Source organism: Haliotis rubra, unplaced genomic scaffold (genome assembly GCF_003918875.1).
Source record: "Haliotis rubra isolate DU_JTF1 unplaced genomic scaffold, ASM391887v1 Scf396, whole genome shotgun sequence".
NCBI lineage: Eukaryota > Metazoa > Mollusca > Gastropoda > Lepetellida > Haliotidae > Haliotis > Haliotis rubra.
Window position 1 is genome coordinate 775,917 of NW_025767075.1, and position 16,584 is coordinate 792,500.

At 41.1% G+C, this 16,584-nt stretch overlaps 1 protein-coding gene across 1 annotated transcript in view; it reads left to right on the forward strand.

Moving 5' to 3' along the window:
• Positions 1-16,584, forward strand: part of LOC124286934 — a 39,291-nt gene that overhangs the window by 10,388 nt on the left and 12,319 nt on the right. The window contains exons 10-16 of the mRNA XM_046723389.1: positions 218-384; positions 907-1,048; positions 2,428-2,760; positions 6,106-6,269; positions 11,041-11,167; positions 13,875-14,195; positions 16,292-16,584. The exon at positions 16,292-16,584 is cut by the window's right edge and continues 52 nt beyond it. Of these exons, the coding sequence (XP_046579345.1) occupies positions 218-384; positions 907-1,048; positions 2,428-2,760; positions 6,106-6,269; positions 11,041-11,167; positions 13,875-14,195; positions 16,292-16,584 (1,547 nt within the window). The remainder of the gene's footprint in view (positions 1-217; positions 385-906; positions 1,049-2,427; positions 2,761-6,105; positions 6,270-11,040; positions 11,168-13,874; positions 14,196-16,291) is intronic.

Sequence of the window (16,584 nt, forward strand, 5' to 3'; positions counted from 1 at the left end):
GTCGTGATATTGCTGGAATATTGCTAAAAGCGGCCTTAAACTAAATTCACTCACTCACTCACTCGTTTCTCTTAGCAAAGTGCTGAATAATCAACAATCGTTTTTTAAAACTAATTCTCTTTCTAGAAACGTTGATATAATTTTAACATTTGTTTTTATTTTTTTCATATTATACTCAAACTGCGCAGATTGTATTTTATTACTCTTACCACCCCAGGTTGTGGCGGGTACTTTAGCACAACCCCAGGCGTGATTTTCTCACCAAACTACCCCGGCAAATACGGCAATTACCTGACTTGTACCTACATAATTGACGCAGGATCAACCCTAGTTACATTGGTTTTTGAAGATTTCCTTACTTACAACAGCGAAGATTATGTCAAGGTGGGTGCACATATGGTTCGCTTGTTCAACTATCAACCACGCGAGGATCCGGGTAGAATGAGTCGCCCCCCATTGTTGATGATACGAGGCGAAGTGGGAGTTTCGGGGGTCAGGGTTGATGTAGTTGTAGATGTCGTGTGTAGGTCCATGTTCATGAGGTTATAATCAGTTATTTGATTATCTCTTCCAGATTATTTACATACCGCCGCCATATAGCTGGGATATTGCTGGATAGGGCGTTAAACAACACACCAACTAACAAACAAAGGCATTGACGATGTAGTTATGTGCGTCTTTGCAGTAGCTACGGTAATGTCTCTGTTTGAGACCGGGAATTGTTTTTTTCTGCTTTTCGTCAGAATGGATATGGATAATATAAAGAATAAGCTACCTCCACCTCAGAACACGACGACACTAGGTATAGATTTACTTTCTAAATACCGCTATTCTTTGGATGGCAATCTAGGAAGATGTGGCAGCTTATATTTACGGTTCCTAACGTGTCCGTGTCTGCGTTTCCAGGTACACGATGCGTACAATAATCTCCTGGCCCATCTCACAGGCAACCAAACAGGGTACATTGTTCAGTCTGCCTCTTACTACAATGTTTACTTCAATACCATCAGATTTAATAAAGGGAATGGATTCAAAGCCAGATGGTCAAGTAAGTAAGTGTAGTGGTTAGAGCGTCTGTGATGAGACCACCTCTGTGGTTTAGTGGTTAGTGTGTCTGTGATGAAACCACCTCTGTGGTGTAGTGGTTAGAGTGTCTGTGATGAGACCACCTCTGTGGTTTAGTGGTTAGAGAGTCTGTGGTGAGACCACCTCTGTGGTGTAGTGGTTAGAGTGTCTGTGATGAGACCACCTCTGTGGTTTAGTGGTTAGAGTATCTGTGATGAGACCACTTCTGTGGTGTAGTGGTTAGATTGTCTGTGGTGAGATCACCTCTGTGGTGTAGTGGTTAGAGTGTATGTGATGAGACCACCTCTGTGGTGTAGTGGTTAGAGTGACTGTGATGAGACCACCTCTGTTGTTTAGTGGATAGAGTGTCTGTGTTGAGACCACCTCTGTGGTTTAGTGGTTAGATTGTCTGTGATGAGACCACCTCTGTGGTTTAGTGGTTAGATTGTCTGTGATGAGACCACCTCTGTTGTTTAGTGGTTAGATTGTCTGTGATGAGACCACCTCTGTGGTTTAATGGTTAGTGTGTCTGAGATGAGACCACCTCTGTTGTTTAGTGGTTAGAGTGTCTGTGGTGAGGCCACCTCTGTGGTGTAGTGGTAAGAGTGTCTGTGATGAGACCACCTCTGTGGTGTAGTGGTTAGAGCGTCTGTGATCAGACCATCTTTGTGGTGTAGTGGATAGAGTGTCTGTGTTGAGACCACCTCTCTGGTTTAGTGGTTAGTGCGTCTGTGATAAGACCACCTCTGTGGTTTAGTGGTTAGATTGTCTGTGATGAGACCACCTCTGTGGTGTAGTGGATAGAGCGTCTGTGATGAGACCACCTCTGTGGTGTAGTGGTTAGAGTGTCTGTAATGAGACCACCTCTGTGCTGTAGTGGGTAGAGTGTCTGTGATGAGACCACCTCTGTGGTTTAGTGGTGAGAGCGTCTGTGATCAGACCATCTTTGTGGTGTAGTGGATAGAGTGTCTGTGTTGAGACCACCTCTCTGGTTTAGTGGTTAGTGCGTCTGTGATGAGACCACCTCTGTGGTGTAGCGGTTAGAGCGTCTGTGATGAGACCACCTCTGTGGTTTAGTGGTTAGAGCGTCGGTGATGAGACCACTTCTGTGGTGTAGTGGTTAGAGCGTCTGTGATGAGACCACCTCTGTGGTTTAGTGGTTAGAGCGTCTGTGATGAGACCACCTCTGTTGTTTAGTGGTGAGAGGGTCTGTGAAAGCAATGTGTGATATTTATTGACACGTCAACATCCCCAACTGATACCTTCTTTATGTGAAGTGAGCCACGTTTAAGTGTCCAGTTAATTGGCTACAATATTCAAAATATGTTTCTGTGAACCTTTCATTGAATCATTGTGCTTCAGACACCACAACTGAGCACGCCAGGTACGGAGGTTATGCCACTCTGTCCTGGAACCTGCCACAGCCTGGAATCAGAGAGTTCACAGTGTGGAACAACAGTTCGGCAGAATACATTCTACACATCACTAACTACACCAACGCCAGTGCCGCCAGTGAGAAGTTGGCGTCCAGGATAGACTTCATCGGGAGTATAACACCATCAGGTACAGGGCTGTTTAGGTTTGTCATCCAGGACGTCACTGGAGCTGATGCAGGTCGTTACGAGTGTTACAGAGGCTCCATGGTTGCAAGAGGAGCTAGGATCCCTCACTGTGGGCAGGAGCTGACTGTGCTGGGTAGGAATCCTGTTATATTAACATCTTCCCGGCCATGAAGTTCCTCATCCTAAAGTTCTTACATTCCCCGCAAGAGCAGTACGTCCTCCGTTTAATTAACAAAGATAATCATCATAATATGGTAGGAACCCTGCTTGTAGTAATGGAATGAATCATGCATGTATTTCACTCAAATGGAGTAAAACTATTACATTTAACCGCCACCGTGTCGAACTTTCGGTTGTTTCGAAATATGAGTTTGGTCCTTGCATATTCCTTAAAAAGTCACTCTGCAGTTGTGTTGATTCTTGGATGTAGTTCCCTTCAGCGTCACCACAGTGGTGTTCGACTGTACAGTAGGTACTTTGAAACCGATGCACACTCACAGGTGATTTTAGTTTTATACATTGCACAAATGACCAAGCAATCAGCTATAGGTCAGAACAGATCTACCGTGTACGACTGTACGTCCGCTTTAGCGACATTGCAATCGTTTCCGCTGGTTTTGAGTTCGAGTCCGAAGGCTGTAGTGAGTGAGTGAGTTTAGTTTTACACCACTTTTAGCAATATTCCAGCAATATCACATGTTGCCGGGAAATCACAGTTTACGACTCTTTCCCAATACTCTAGCAATATCACGGCAGAGGACACCAGAAGTGGGTTTCACACCTTGTACCCATTTTGGGAATCGAATCCAGGTCTTCGGCGTGACGAGCGAACGTCTTAACCACTAGGCTAGAACTATGGTTATGTGGGCAGTGAATGGTTCAGTGAAATTTAATTTTGACTACAAAGGGCGAAACAGGGCTTAAGGATGATACATGTGGTGTGGTGCTGCTGGCGATTTAGTGTCCAGATTAATCGACACCCGTGTCCATGTAAAACACTACAGTTATTGTATTACATTGTTTCTCATATGATTAGCAGAGAGCAGTATAGTCCAGTCAAAATGTGGCAACTCAAAATGATTGGTACAGAAATGATTTGAGTGTTTTCAAAAATGTTTAAGTTATAACTAATGACTATTAAAAATTCCTCCCTTGAAATATGATGCTAAGTCCTATTGAAGGTGGTAAAAAGTTGAATAATTGAAAATTTCAGAGAATAATTTTTAGAATCTCATATTGAGACACAAATATACCTTTTTATATATATTTTCAAAGAGAACACAAGGTACTACTAATAAATGGATTAGAAAAGTCAAATAATGTTATCCGAAGTCCTATTTTGGGGTAAAGGTTAAATAGTTGAAATTTTCAGAGGATAGTTATAAAAATTCATTTTGAAACACAAATGTACTTTTAAATATATATTTCCAAATAGGATACAAGGCGCTACTAATACATGGGCTGGAAAAGTCAAATAATTTTAATAAAACCATAGATATAAGACTTTTCAAAGCATAAATTGTCTATTTTCAAGGAAAAGGAACTTCAGGAACATGCAATTTAGTTCCTCTTTATGTCTCATCAAAGTTATGATTTATCTTAAAGAAACTTACTATCCTGTATGAATATGAAGAAGCTGTTCTCATATATTTCATAGTACAGATGTCTCTATGTTGTATATGTAATAGTCGACAACTTGTATGTCCATCCGAAGGTAAGTCTCTAATAATAAATATTTCATTCCATATCTCTACAACTAATACATATTCATTCACAAAATTTGAATAGAGAGAGAGATCAAGTTATGAACTTGAACCCTGTGCTATTTTTAGATCTTGAAATGTGTATTTGTTGTTTCCATGGCAATAAGTTTGACTTTGTACATGGTAGTATACTTGCAACGACTATATACAAAGCCAGAAGGAGTTCAAGTAAGAAACTATGTGGTGCCTTTGCTCTCCAGGTATTTGTCCATGACAGTAGGTTTAGGTTTACTAAACGAAGAGTGTTTTTATTGCTAAAGACTGAAATCAACATCACTATTTATCTGCTGTAACCTCATGGAACCGACTGAAGTACAGAGGATCAGATCATGCATGACGGAACTTCCATGTCAGCATAGGGGGGACAAATTATAACAGTAAATCCATTACAGTGTCCTATGCGAGATATTATCTGTCAAATACAACCAGCTTACTCCCCCCTGAATATGAATCTGTGTAGATGGCTTGACTCTGGTTAACCTAATATATGTGGCTTGTGGAAATGTGTACCGATATTGTAATTCTTTGTCTGAACGCTCACAAACACATAGGTTGAGCAAATACAGCTTTGAGTGTAAGATTCAGCTTGATCAAAGGCATGAAGGTGACAATACTGAGAATGATACAGTAATGGTGACCCTGAACACCAAGGGCTTTTCATTGGGGTGACAGAGATACCATTGGTCTCAAAGTCTGTATATTTGAAGGAATTTTGAGTATCATGCTGGGTGAGAATGCTATTCCAAGCAAAACTTAACAGTAACAGAAGATATTCTGAGTAAAGGAAGTCCAATAATTTGAAGGGTTGTGTTCAGGCTAACTTAAATATTTGAGATGTGGTTGGGTGAGGTGATTGATTCAACGGTGCTTGCAATAGTTTTTCACTTACCGGTACATCGAATGGTACATAATTTCATGACATTACCCTCAACGAGATTTAATACCATGGGAGATATAGTGATCCCTGTGTCAGTCAAAAATCTTTTCGTTTCCTGAGAAAACATTTAAGACGGTTGATAAACAAGCCTACACCACCTACTATTAAAGTATTAGAAATACTTAAAGTATCTGTCCTTTTATAATTTCATTTTACAAAATACCAATATCATTCATTTTTAGTGGCAGTTAAAAGAACAATACTGGTTGTACTTTCAAAACCTTTCAAGAGCTTTTAACAAGAAGCCTAGCACGGCGGGGGACACCAAAAATGGGCTTCGCACATTGCATACATCGAACCCGGGTCCTCAGTTTGACGCGCGAACGCCTTAACCACCCGGCTAGAACTATGGTGATGTGGGCAATGAATGGTTCAGTGAAATTTATTTTGACTACAATGTGCGAAACAGGGCTTAAGAATGATAAATGAATTGTTTGTCCTAAATAATGCTGTGGAAGTGGAAGGATACGCCGTCGACAGTCATCTTTATCTTATATCCGTTAAACCAACCTGGATTGTTTTATGAAATTTGACTTCATCCCGTTATGTCATCTGTTAAATTGCACTAAACTCACCCAATCCTAAGAGCAGAACGGTGGGGTAAATTAGTGATTAAAGCGTTCGCTCGTCACGCCGAAGACCTGGATTCGATTCCTTACATGTATGCAATGTGTGAAGCCCATTTCTGGTGTCCCCCGCCGTGATAAGCGGCGTAAAACTACACCCACTCACTCCTACTAGTATCAACAATCATCCAGCTAAAATGTTGTTGGTTCAGGATGCGGCGGGTTCTATAACACAACTTCCGGCTTCTTCATCTCCCCCTACGTCTACAGCTGGTATGAAACACATCTGCCTTGCTCCTACACCATTGACGCCGGAACAACGTTAGTGACGCTTGTGTTGGAAAACTTGGAAACTCATGTTCACGACGTCATCAAGGTATGTATACCAAATACTCCAAGACATTGCAGTAAACATTTAAATGATGTTTAATGTAGAGAAGTGCTTTGAGCATATCCCTGTGACGTGGGAAGGCGCTATATAAATGGCCTATTATTATTATTATTAGAGTAAGAGATATTGAGTCCTGACCCCAGCAATCCGGAGTCGCCAGGCCATTACGTATGTGTTTGCGTTTTAATCGACATTCCTCCTTCTCTTAAAGGCGATGGGTCAGCCTCCTGGTTAAAGCGTTCGTTTGTCACGCCGAAGAACCGGGTTCGATTTCCTACATTGGTTCAATGTGTGAAGCCCATTTCCCCCGCCGTAATATTGCTGAAATATGGCTAAAGTGGCGCAAAACGTGGTTTCCGGGCAACAACCAAAAACCTCAAAGGATAAAAATCCTTTGTAGATACGAGACCAAACATATATATAAACTTTATAAACACATATGGCATATGCGTTGGCTATCGGAGATTGGGTTTTATAACCGACTGTCGGAGACGTGGATAAATCATTAAGGCATTTTTATTCAGATCAAAAGATTGTCTAAAATACAGAATATCAGGATGTGCCACTCACAGGGCAGCACTGGAAACAACTGAGAACACATTTAATGAGGAAATTCTAGATATCAGTATTCATGTAACGTTTATGCCTCCACTGTTGAGGGCTGTTTTCTCCACACTACAGCACATTACTAGTCCAGTAAAATTAATGGAAAAAATCACTGAACCTCAAACAAATTGGTACAGAAATGATTTTGTGTTTATGTCATTTGCGATATATGTACTTATGTTTACAATATATAAAAAGTCATCCCTTGGATGTTGATACTAAGTGGCTCTTGGGGGACAAAAACTATGAAAAATGGAACTTTTCAATTATATTTTCTATCTGAGAAAAAAAGTCCAGCAAATGGTATAAAATCATGCTAAAACAGACAACTGAAGTGTACAACATAGTAAATAATGAAAATAAAAACCGAAAAGAAAATTGGATTTTGGACACTCCAGCGCACTGGAGACGAATAAATGAGAGTTATCTTCCATTTGTTACAAAAGATTGAAGTAGCAGGTTGGAAAGAGTGAGTGAGTGAGTTTAGTTTTACGTCGCACTCAGCAATATTCCAACTATATGGCGACAGTCTGTAAATATTCGAGTCTGGACCAGACAGTCCAGTGATCAATAGCATGAGCATCGATCATTGGGATACAATGACATGTATCAACCAAGTCAGCGAGCCTGACCACCCAATCCCATTAGTCGCCTCTTACGATAAGCATGGGTTACTGAAGATCAATTCCAACCTGGATCTTCACGGGTGTTAGGCTTCTTGTTAAAAGCTCTTGAAAGGTTTTGAAAGTACAACCAGTATTATCCTTTTTACTGCCTGTAAATATGTAATAATATTGGTATTTTGTAAAATGAAATTACAAAAGAACAGATACTTTAAGTATTTCTAATACTTTAATAGTAGGTGGTGTAGGCTTGTTTATCAACCGTCTTAAATGTTTTCTCAGGAAACGAAAAGATTTTTGACTGACACAGGGATCACTATATCTCCCATGGTATTAAATCTCGTTGGGAGTAATGCCATGAAATTATGTACCTTTCGATGTAACGGTAAGTGAAAAACTATTGCAAGCACCGTTGAATCAATCACCTCACCCAACCACATCTCAAATATTTAAGTTAGCCTGAACACAACTCTTCAAATTATTGGACTTCCTTTACTCAGAATATCTTCTGTTACTGTTAAGTATTGCTTGGAATAGCATTCTCACCCAGCATGATACTCAAAATTCCTTCAAATATACAGACTATGAGACCAATGGTATCTCTGTCACCCCAATGAAAAGCCCTTGGTGTTCAGGGTCACCATTACTGTATCATTCTCAGTATTGTCACCTTCATGCCTTTGATCAAACTGAATCTTACACTCAAAGCTGTATTTGCTCAACCTATGTGTTTGTGAGCGTTCAGACAAAGAATTACAATATCGGTACACATTTCCACAAGCCACATATATTAGGTTAACCAGAGTCAAGCCATCTACACAGATTCATATTCAGGGGGGAGTAAGCTGGTTGTATTTGACAGATAATATCTCGCATAGGACACTGTAATGGATTTACTGTTATAATTTGTCCCCCCTATGCTGACATGGAAGTTCCGTCATGCATGATCTGGTCCCTTGTACCCTCAATAGGTTCCATTAGGTTACAGCAGATAAATAGTGATGTGGATTTCAGTCTTTAGCAATAAATACACTCTTCGTTTAGTAAACCTAAACCTACTGTCATGGACAAATACCTGGAGAGCAAAGGCACCACTTAGCTCCTTACTTGAACTCCTTCTGGCTTTGAATATAGCCGTTGCAAGTATACTACCATGTACAAAGTCAAACTTATTGCCATGGAAACAACAAATACACATTTCAAGATCTAAAAATGGCACAGGGCTCAAGTTCATAACTTGATCTCTCTCTCTATTCAAATTTTATGAATGAATATGTATTAGTTGTAGAGATATGGAATGAAATATTTATTATTAGAGACTTACCTTCGGATGGACATACAAGTTGTCGACTATTACATATACAACATAGAGACTGTACTATGAAATATATGAGAACAGCTTCTTCATATTCATACAAAATAGTAACTTTCTTTAAGATAAATCATAACCTTGTATGAGACAAAAAGAGGAACTAAATTGCACGTTCCCGAAGTTCCTTTCCTTTGCAAATAGACAATTTATGCTTTGAAAAGTCTTTTATCTATGGTTTTATTCAAATTGTATGACTTTTCCAGCATATGTATTAGTTGCGCCTTGTATCCTATTTGGAAATATATATTTTAAAGTACATTTGTGTTTCAAAATGAAGTTTTTATAACTATTCTCTGAAAATTTCAACTATTTAACCTTTACCCCAAAATAGGACTTCGGATAACATTATTTGACTTTTCTAATCCATTTATTAGTAGTACCTTGTGTTCTCTTTGAAAATATATATAAAAAGGTATATTTGTGTCTCAATATGAGATTTAAAAGAAATTTCAATGAAAATTTCAATTATTCAACTTTTTACCACCTACAATAGGACTTAGCATCATATTTCAAGGGAGGACTTTTTAATAGTCATTAGTTATAACTTAAACATTTTTGGAAACACTCAAATCATTTCTGTACCAATTATTGTGAGGTTTTGTCACATTTTGACTGGACTATACTGCTCTCTGCTAATCATATGAAAAACAATGTAATACAATAACTATAGTGTTTTACATGGACACGGGTGTCCATTAATCTGGACACTAAATCGCCAGCAGCACTACACAAGGTGTAGGCGATATTCGACAAATACAATCACTGTGGTCACCATCACTTTCCAGTATTGAGGGTTAGAGCGTCCGCCCTAGAGCGGAAGGTCGCGGGATCGATCCCCAGCCGCGTCATTCCAATAGATGTTAAAATATGGTACTTGTTGGTCCCTGTCTGGCATTAATGGGTACAAGAAGGACCGGTCGGCTTGGAGTCAGTATAATGTGTCTGAGTGGGGTATTCATGCTAAAATGCCGCATGGTATCTCAGTGAGCTAGCACTATAAACCACCTTGAGTCTGGGCTAGTACAAGCAGTCGCACATACACATACACGCACGTCGTCATTTCAGCCGAATATTCTTAGTATGACGTTAAATCCCATTTCACCTCACCTCACCTTCTAGTATTGAGGGACTCCAAAGCAATTCGATTTCACGATATGCTAAAATAAAGTGATAAAAAGGCTTAAAAATGATGCCATTTCTACAGGGACAACTCTACTTGCAGAAGAATGAGGACAATTTTGACAACGACATTAGAATCTATGTCGAAAGGTCGTCTATACAGAATAACACAGTTGTATATCCATAAAATTATCCTCATTCTTCATCTTGTCTTCTTCTTCATGCCAATCCAAAAATTCTACTTGCTAAAATTATGTACATTCTGCATATACAACTTTTTGAAAAATAACCCTGTCAATGTATTCTATGACAAATTGACCTGTTCTGTCAACCTATTCTACTGTCACATGCTAGAATATGCCACATAACAACACGGTGCCATGTTGCAGGTGTTTGCCACAAAAAACGCATTGCCTTGTTGCAGTTGTATGCCACATAACAACACGGTGCCTTGTTGCTGGTGTTTGCCACATAAAAACAGATTGCCTTCTTGCAGGTGTTTGCCACATAGCAACACTGCGCCTTCTTGCAGATGTTTGCCACATAACAACACATTGCTATGAAGCAGGTGTTTGCCACATAACAATACGGTGCCATGTTGCAGGTGTTTGCCACAAAAGAACACATTACCTTGACGCAAGTGTATGCCACATAACAACACGGTGCCTTGTTGCAGGTGTTTGTCACATAACAACACATTGCCATGTTGCAGGTGTTTTCCACATAACAACACATTGCCATGTTGCAGGTGTTTGCCACATAACAACACATTGCCTTGTTGTAGGTGTTTGCCACATAACAACACATTGCCATGTTGCAGGTGTTTGCCACATAACAACACATTGCCTTGTTGTAGGTGTTTGCCACATAACAACACGGTGCCTTGTTGCAGATGTTATGCACATAAAAACACGGTGCCTTGTTTCAGGTGTTTGCCACATAACAGCACGGTGTCTTGTTACAGGTGTATGCCACATAACAACACATTGCCATGTTGCAGGTGTTTGCCACATAACAACACGGTGCCTTGTTGCAGGTGTATGACAAGTCCCACTCACGCCTGGCGTATCTCAGCTACAAGTGGACGAGGCACATCCTTCAGTCGGCCACGCTCTACAGGATCTGGTTTATAAAAAGGCCAAGGTTTAAAGCCGCATGGTCAGGTCGGAAACACATGCAGATATGTTAAATATCATTGTTATTGTTCAACAGTAGCACGTGCATATATACTCAGCAACAGAAGTTCTGTAACGCTATTAAAATGGTGTAGAAAAACACATAAGAAAACGAAGTTGATACAAACGCTTTTTGTTGGATTTTGGTCTGTAATGTGCCATGGTATTTTCCTGCCCTGAAGTTGGCATTGTCCGGGTGTTAATTCCGGAAGTCTGGCAGCGGAAGCTGCGCAATTGTCTGTTGTGAGATGGCGACCAGTGAACACATGTCAAGCGATGTTGACTTATGTTATCGCTTAGTGGTTCAAGAATGAAGGGTCTATGGACAAATACACAAGCCTTTTATTTCATAGAACATACATAAAATTTTGACCTGCTAATGACAACTTTAATTTCGGATTAGTGACAATTTCAAAGGGTAAAAAACACTTATCTGAATGCTGGGGGCAAAATGAAAAGTCCAAATCTAATACCGGGTATGACCACCAACAGAGTTGATACAGGCAACACACCTCCGTCGCATGGAATTAATCAGTCGTGTATGACATATCGTTGTGGGATGTTGTCCCAGATCTCACGAAGACGTTGTTGCAGTTGCTGCAGCGTTACAGGCGGATTTGGTAAGCGTCGCAAGCCTCTTTTCATTGCATCCCACACATGCTCAATAGGCGACATGTCCGGTGACTTAGCTGGCCAGGGAAGTACATCAACATTGTTCTGAGCCAGAAAACGTTGATCAATACAGGCAGTGTGCGGTCTGGCGTTGTCCTGCTGTACCATCATCCCTGGTCCATGTTGCCGTATGAACGGTAAAACGGCTGACTGGAGAACCTTATCCCGATATCGCTGCCCTGTCCGATTACCAGCGATGATGAGAAGGTCTGTCTTGTGTGTAGCCGTAATCACGCCCCAGACCATCACGCTACCGCCTCGAAACCGATCAATTTCCATGACACAATTGTCAGCATAACGTTTGCCACGTCGACGGTAAACTCGCACACGGCCATCAGCTCTGTGAAGCGAAAATCTGGACTCACCAGTGAAGAGGACATGATTCCCTGACGTTGTGTCCATCTCACATGCTGTCTTGCCCACTGTAGACGTCGTTGGCGTTGTTGTAACGTCAAAATCGTCCGTCTTGATGGGCGTCGTGCGATGATCCCTAAACACCGTAAACGTCGACGAACGGTTTGTGGTGATATCCACCTCAGTCCAGGGATGGTTGCTGCCGTGACTGCTGCTGGCTGGAAGCGGTTCCGGAGGTGTGTCTGTCGAATCAAGCTGTCTTGACGTCGGGTCGTACCGGGGATCGACCACTACGAGGACGGTCTCTGACGTGATTTGTCTGTTGGTGTCGTTGCCACAAGTTCCATACTGTGTTTCGATGGACATTGAATCTGTGAGCAACTTCTCGGTATGGAGTACCGGATTGGAGCATTCCAATAACTCTCAAACGTTCATTTTCTGTTAGCCTTGGCATAACAATTGCTTAATTCTGCTGAGAAAGTTAATGATTATTCAGTTTGCACTCCTTCAACGTCATTCCAATAACTCACCAACGTTCATTTTCTGTTAGCCTTGGCATAACAATTGTTTAATTCTGCTGAGAAATTTGATGTTTTTTCAGATTGCACAACGGAATGAAACATTCTCTCCTCTACCCAGGTTGAAATATCCACAGTCTAACTCATTCTTCACAAAATTTCTCGTGTCATTTTTTCATGATTTGCAAACATTACCTTGACAGATGCGTTTGGATACTCTGCCATATTGCCGTGAATCCGGTTTTTGATAATTTGTATACAAAGGTGACGTCATATATAGAGATTATTACACTCGCAAGTGTGTCATACGACTCATACGAAATGAGTGGGAAATTTTCCATAATACATGATTTTGCACGAGTCTCTTATAAGTCATATGCCACATTTGCGAGTGTAATAATTTCTTTATTATCCAGCTATGTATGTGAAGATCCATCAGAGAATATTAAATTTCACCGTAACGAAAATCCCGCAAGCCGAAACTGTCGTGGCTCAATAATGCTCGCCATCGAGGTCAGTGAGTAAGTAGGTTTTACTTGTCAAAATAGTGCACACTTACGACTCCAACTTCTAACTATAGAACATACTAAAGCTATAATATAATATCTGTCAATCAACATCATCAGTATATATTTACAAATACTATATCGGCATTGCTATCATGACTAACCTAACAAAGTATTTGTCGCCGAGGATCCATACAAGCTGTCGGAGTAGTGACGATGTCATATTTCGACCAATCAGCTACGGCTAAAGTGATATATGCATATGTGCACATGTTGAAATTATTTACTCGGTTATCTCAACCATATGGATAATACATATTGTTAGCTTTATTGCATGTTTCTCGATGTCCCTCATGTTGTGTTATGGCGTCATCGGCTACAACGAAGCACACGTGATACATGTGGTCTCACCTTAGGCAGGTGAGTTTGTTCAAGGTTGCCTCGGTTCCCCCTGCAAAAAATTGGTACCCGGTGAGATAAGTCATGTGACTATAACCTTCTAGCGCTTCACAGGCAGCTTGGGTTATCCGGGATGATAATGATCAGACGCTGATTACAGCGTCCATTGAGTAACTAGTCAGATGGATTTTAGGCGCTTTATAAATGAAATATTAATAATATCATTAACTTTCATGATGGTTTCAGTGACTACGACGGAACATGCAAGATACGGAGGGTACGCCACTCTGTCGTGGCCCCTACCAACACCTAGTGTTGAAGAGTTCACCGTGTGTAACAGTGCATCGTCAGCGTGCCTCCTTCATGTCACGGGCTACGTGGATACTGCCAACTTATCATCCAGGGTGAGATCTATGGGCAGGTCGTCTTCATCAGGGTCGGGACAGTTCCGATGGCTGCTGTATAATGTCACGTGGCAGGATGAGGGCTACTACCGGTGTCACAGAGGTTCTCCTGGTGCTAGGGGATCTGTAATCCCGAACTGTGGACAGAACCTTACAGTGCTAAGTAAGTGCAGTTCTGTATCTCCCGGGTCTCAAAGACAAGTAGAATTGGTCTTCAGTAACCCATACCTGTCGTACGAGGCGACAACGTACCCTGATTACGTAGATCGATGCTCATGCTGTTGATCACTGGATTGTCTGGTCCCGACTCGATTATTTACAGACCGCCGCTATATAGCTGGAATATTGCTGCGTGTGGCGTTAAACAATAACCAAACCTCAACAATAAGTATCGTGATGATGCAATCAGTCATTCCGACTCACTTCCATCTGTATAGGCCACATCGATACTTTGCTGGAAGACCATGTGTATTCGTGAAACCTAAATGTTGTAAAAAAACTGCAATGGGTTAGTCTATAAATGTGTGGCATAAACAAACAAACCTTATCACCAGGTACTCAGTATTTGTATTAATATCTACGGGTATACAAACAATGTTTCGACAGAACAGTCAGTCTTCGTTGATCTGTTGTAGGCAGTTAGGAGATATTATTGTATGAATTCCCCTGATATTTATATACATCTCAGTTTAAAGCTTTTACCCTTTAACTGGTATGGAACTACGGCGGGTCATTTCAAATTTCAAAAGGCAGTAGCTGTATCTCAGTTCTTCTGTTACAGCCTGAACATCTTGCAAGTATAGGCAATGTTCTGGAGAACGTGATTTATAAATGTAACATCAGATTTTATTATTTAGTTCAGTATCAAAGAATCATAGTCTTGAATAATTCTCAACCAGTGAAGATCTGTTTAGAATTGGTGTTCTGCAAACCCATGCTTGTTGTAAGAAGCGACTAACGGGATCGGGTGGTCAGGCTCGTTGACTTGGTTGACACATGTCATCGGTTCCCAATTGCGTGGAACGATGCTCATGATGTTGACCACTGGACTGTCTGGTCCAGACTCGATTATTTACACACAGCCACCATATAGCTGGAATATTGTGGCGTAGAACTAAACTCACTCACTCGCTCTGTTTGAAAAGCCGTGGTATCAGTAGGTGTCAGTAAGAGACACTCTGTGACTCTCCAATCTAGACACGTTTGGCGTAGACGTGTGTGTCATGTTGGACTCCATGGATCTGGCTGAACAAACATGAACTCTTCTTGGGGGACACTCCCTCGATATTGAGGATCATAAACTGCTACACCCTGTGGGACTATTCTTCCTCTCCAGTGGACTCACTTGCCATTAACATTTAACTTACTTTCCCCTACTGCTCAGCTACAAATCTCCAGGTTTGGAGGAGCTAAAGACACTCACTCACTCACCCATTCAGCGTGCGAGTAGTTGACGCTTTCGGTTGGGCAGGACAAGTTTACCCTTGTCGGTAACACCGGGTGTCCACACAGTTTCTCAATCAAATAATTGTCACATGGCCCTACCCTTTTGCCCCTTCAAACGATAAGATTAGTAAACTGTTTATATGAGTGAGTTAAAATTTTACGTCACATCGGCAATATTTCAGCCATATCGTGACGACAAAAATTAATGCAGAATAAATATATTTATACAGTTTTAAAAACCTGTCAGTGAAGGACAGTATAACGATTACATTATTACAAATGAATTTAAACTAGTTTGAGTTCAGTGTAAAATTTTAAATCATTTCTAAACAACACGATATAAAATCGGGCTACAGATCGCCAGGAACCGAAGGTAGCTCACCACACTAGGGACCATGGGGACTTACATTACTTTTGCTACCTGCATGGACCCTAGTTGGATTTACATCATCCCTTCAGCTGTTGGAGATGGGTTTTTTAGCAATTTATCCATATATTAAAACTACAAACATTCTACGATTAAAATTCTGGCAGTGATCAACATACATTGAATGATGCGGCCTTTAAGTACCCTCTTCTTATGTGCACCATGGTCTTATAATTTTCAAGGGTGGTAGGGTAGCCTAGTGGTTCAAGCGTTCGCTGGTCACGCCGAAGACCCGTGTTCGATTCCTGACATGGGTTCAATGTGTGAAGCCCATTGGCCTGGTGTCCCCGCCGTGCTATTTATGCAGCGCTGGTAAACGCGGCGAAAATCCATACTTACTCACTCACTCATTATTTCAGGTTTCACAGACCTTCTTTGTGTTTCAGCGGCTACAACAGTGTACACTAGCCCGGGTGGAACTGCCTCTTTCTCTATGAAACTACCCAGGCCTGGAGTGAAGGAGTTTACAGTGAGACGATGTCCATACTGGATGGATGACCTGGCAGATGGGTCAGAAGTGTTCCGTGTAACCGACTACAGCAGCGTGGTGACAGCCAGGGAATACGAGTCCAGGGCATTGTTTACAGGGCACATCACATCATCAGGAGCTGGAGTCTTCGGTTTCGTCTTACACAATGTCGACATGTGGTTTAAAGAAGGAGATTACTTTGGTGTTACT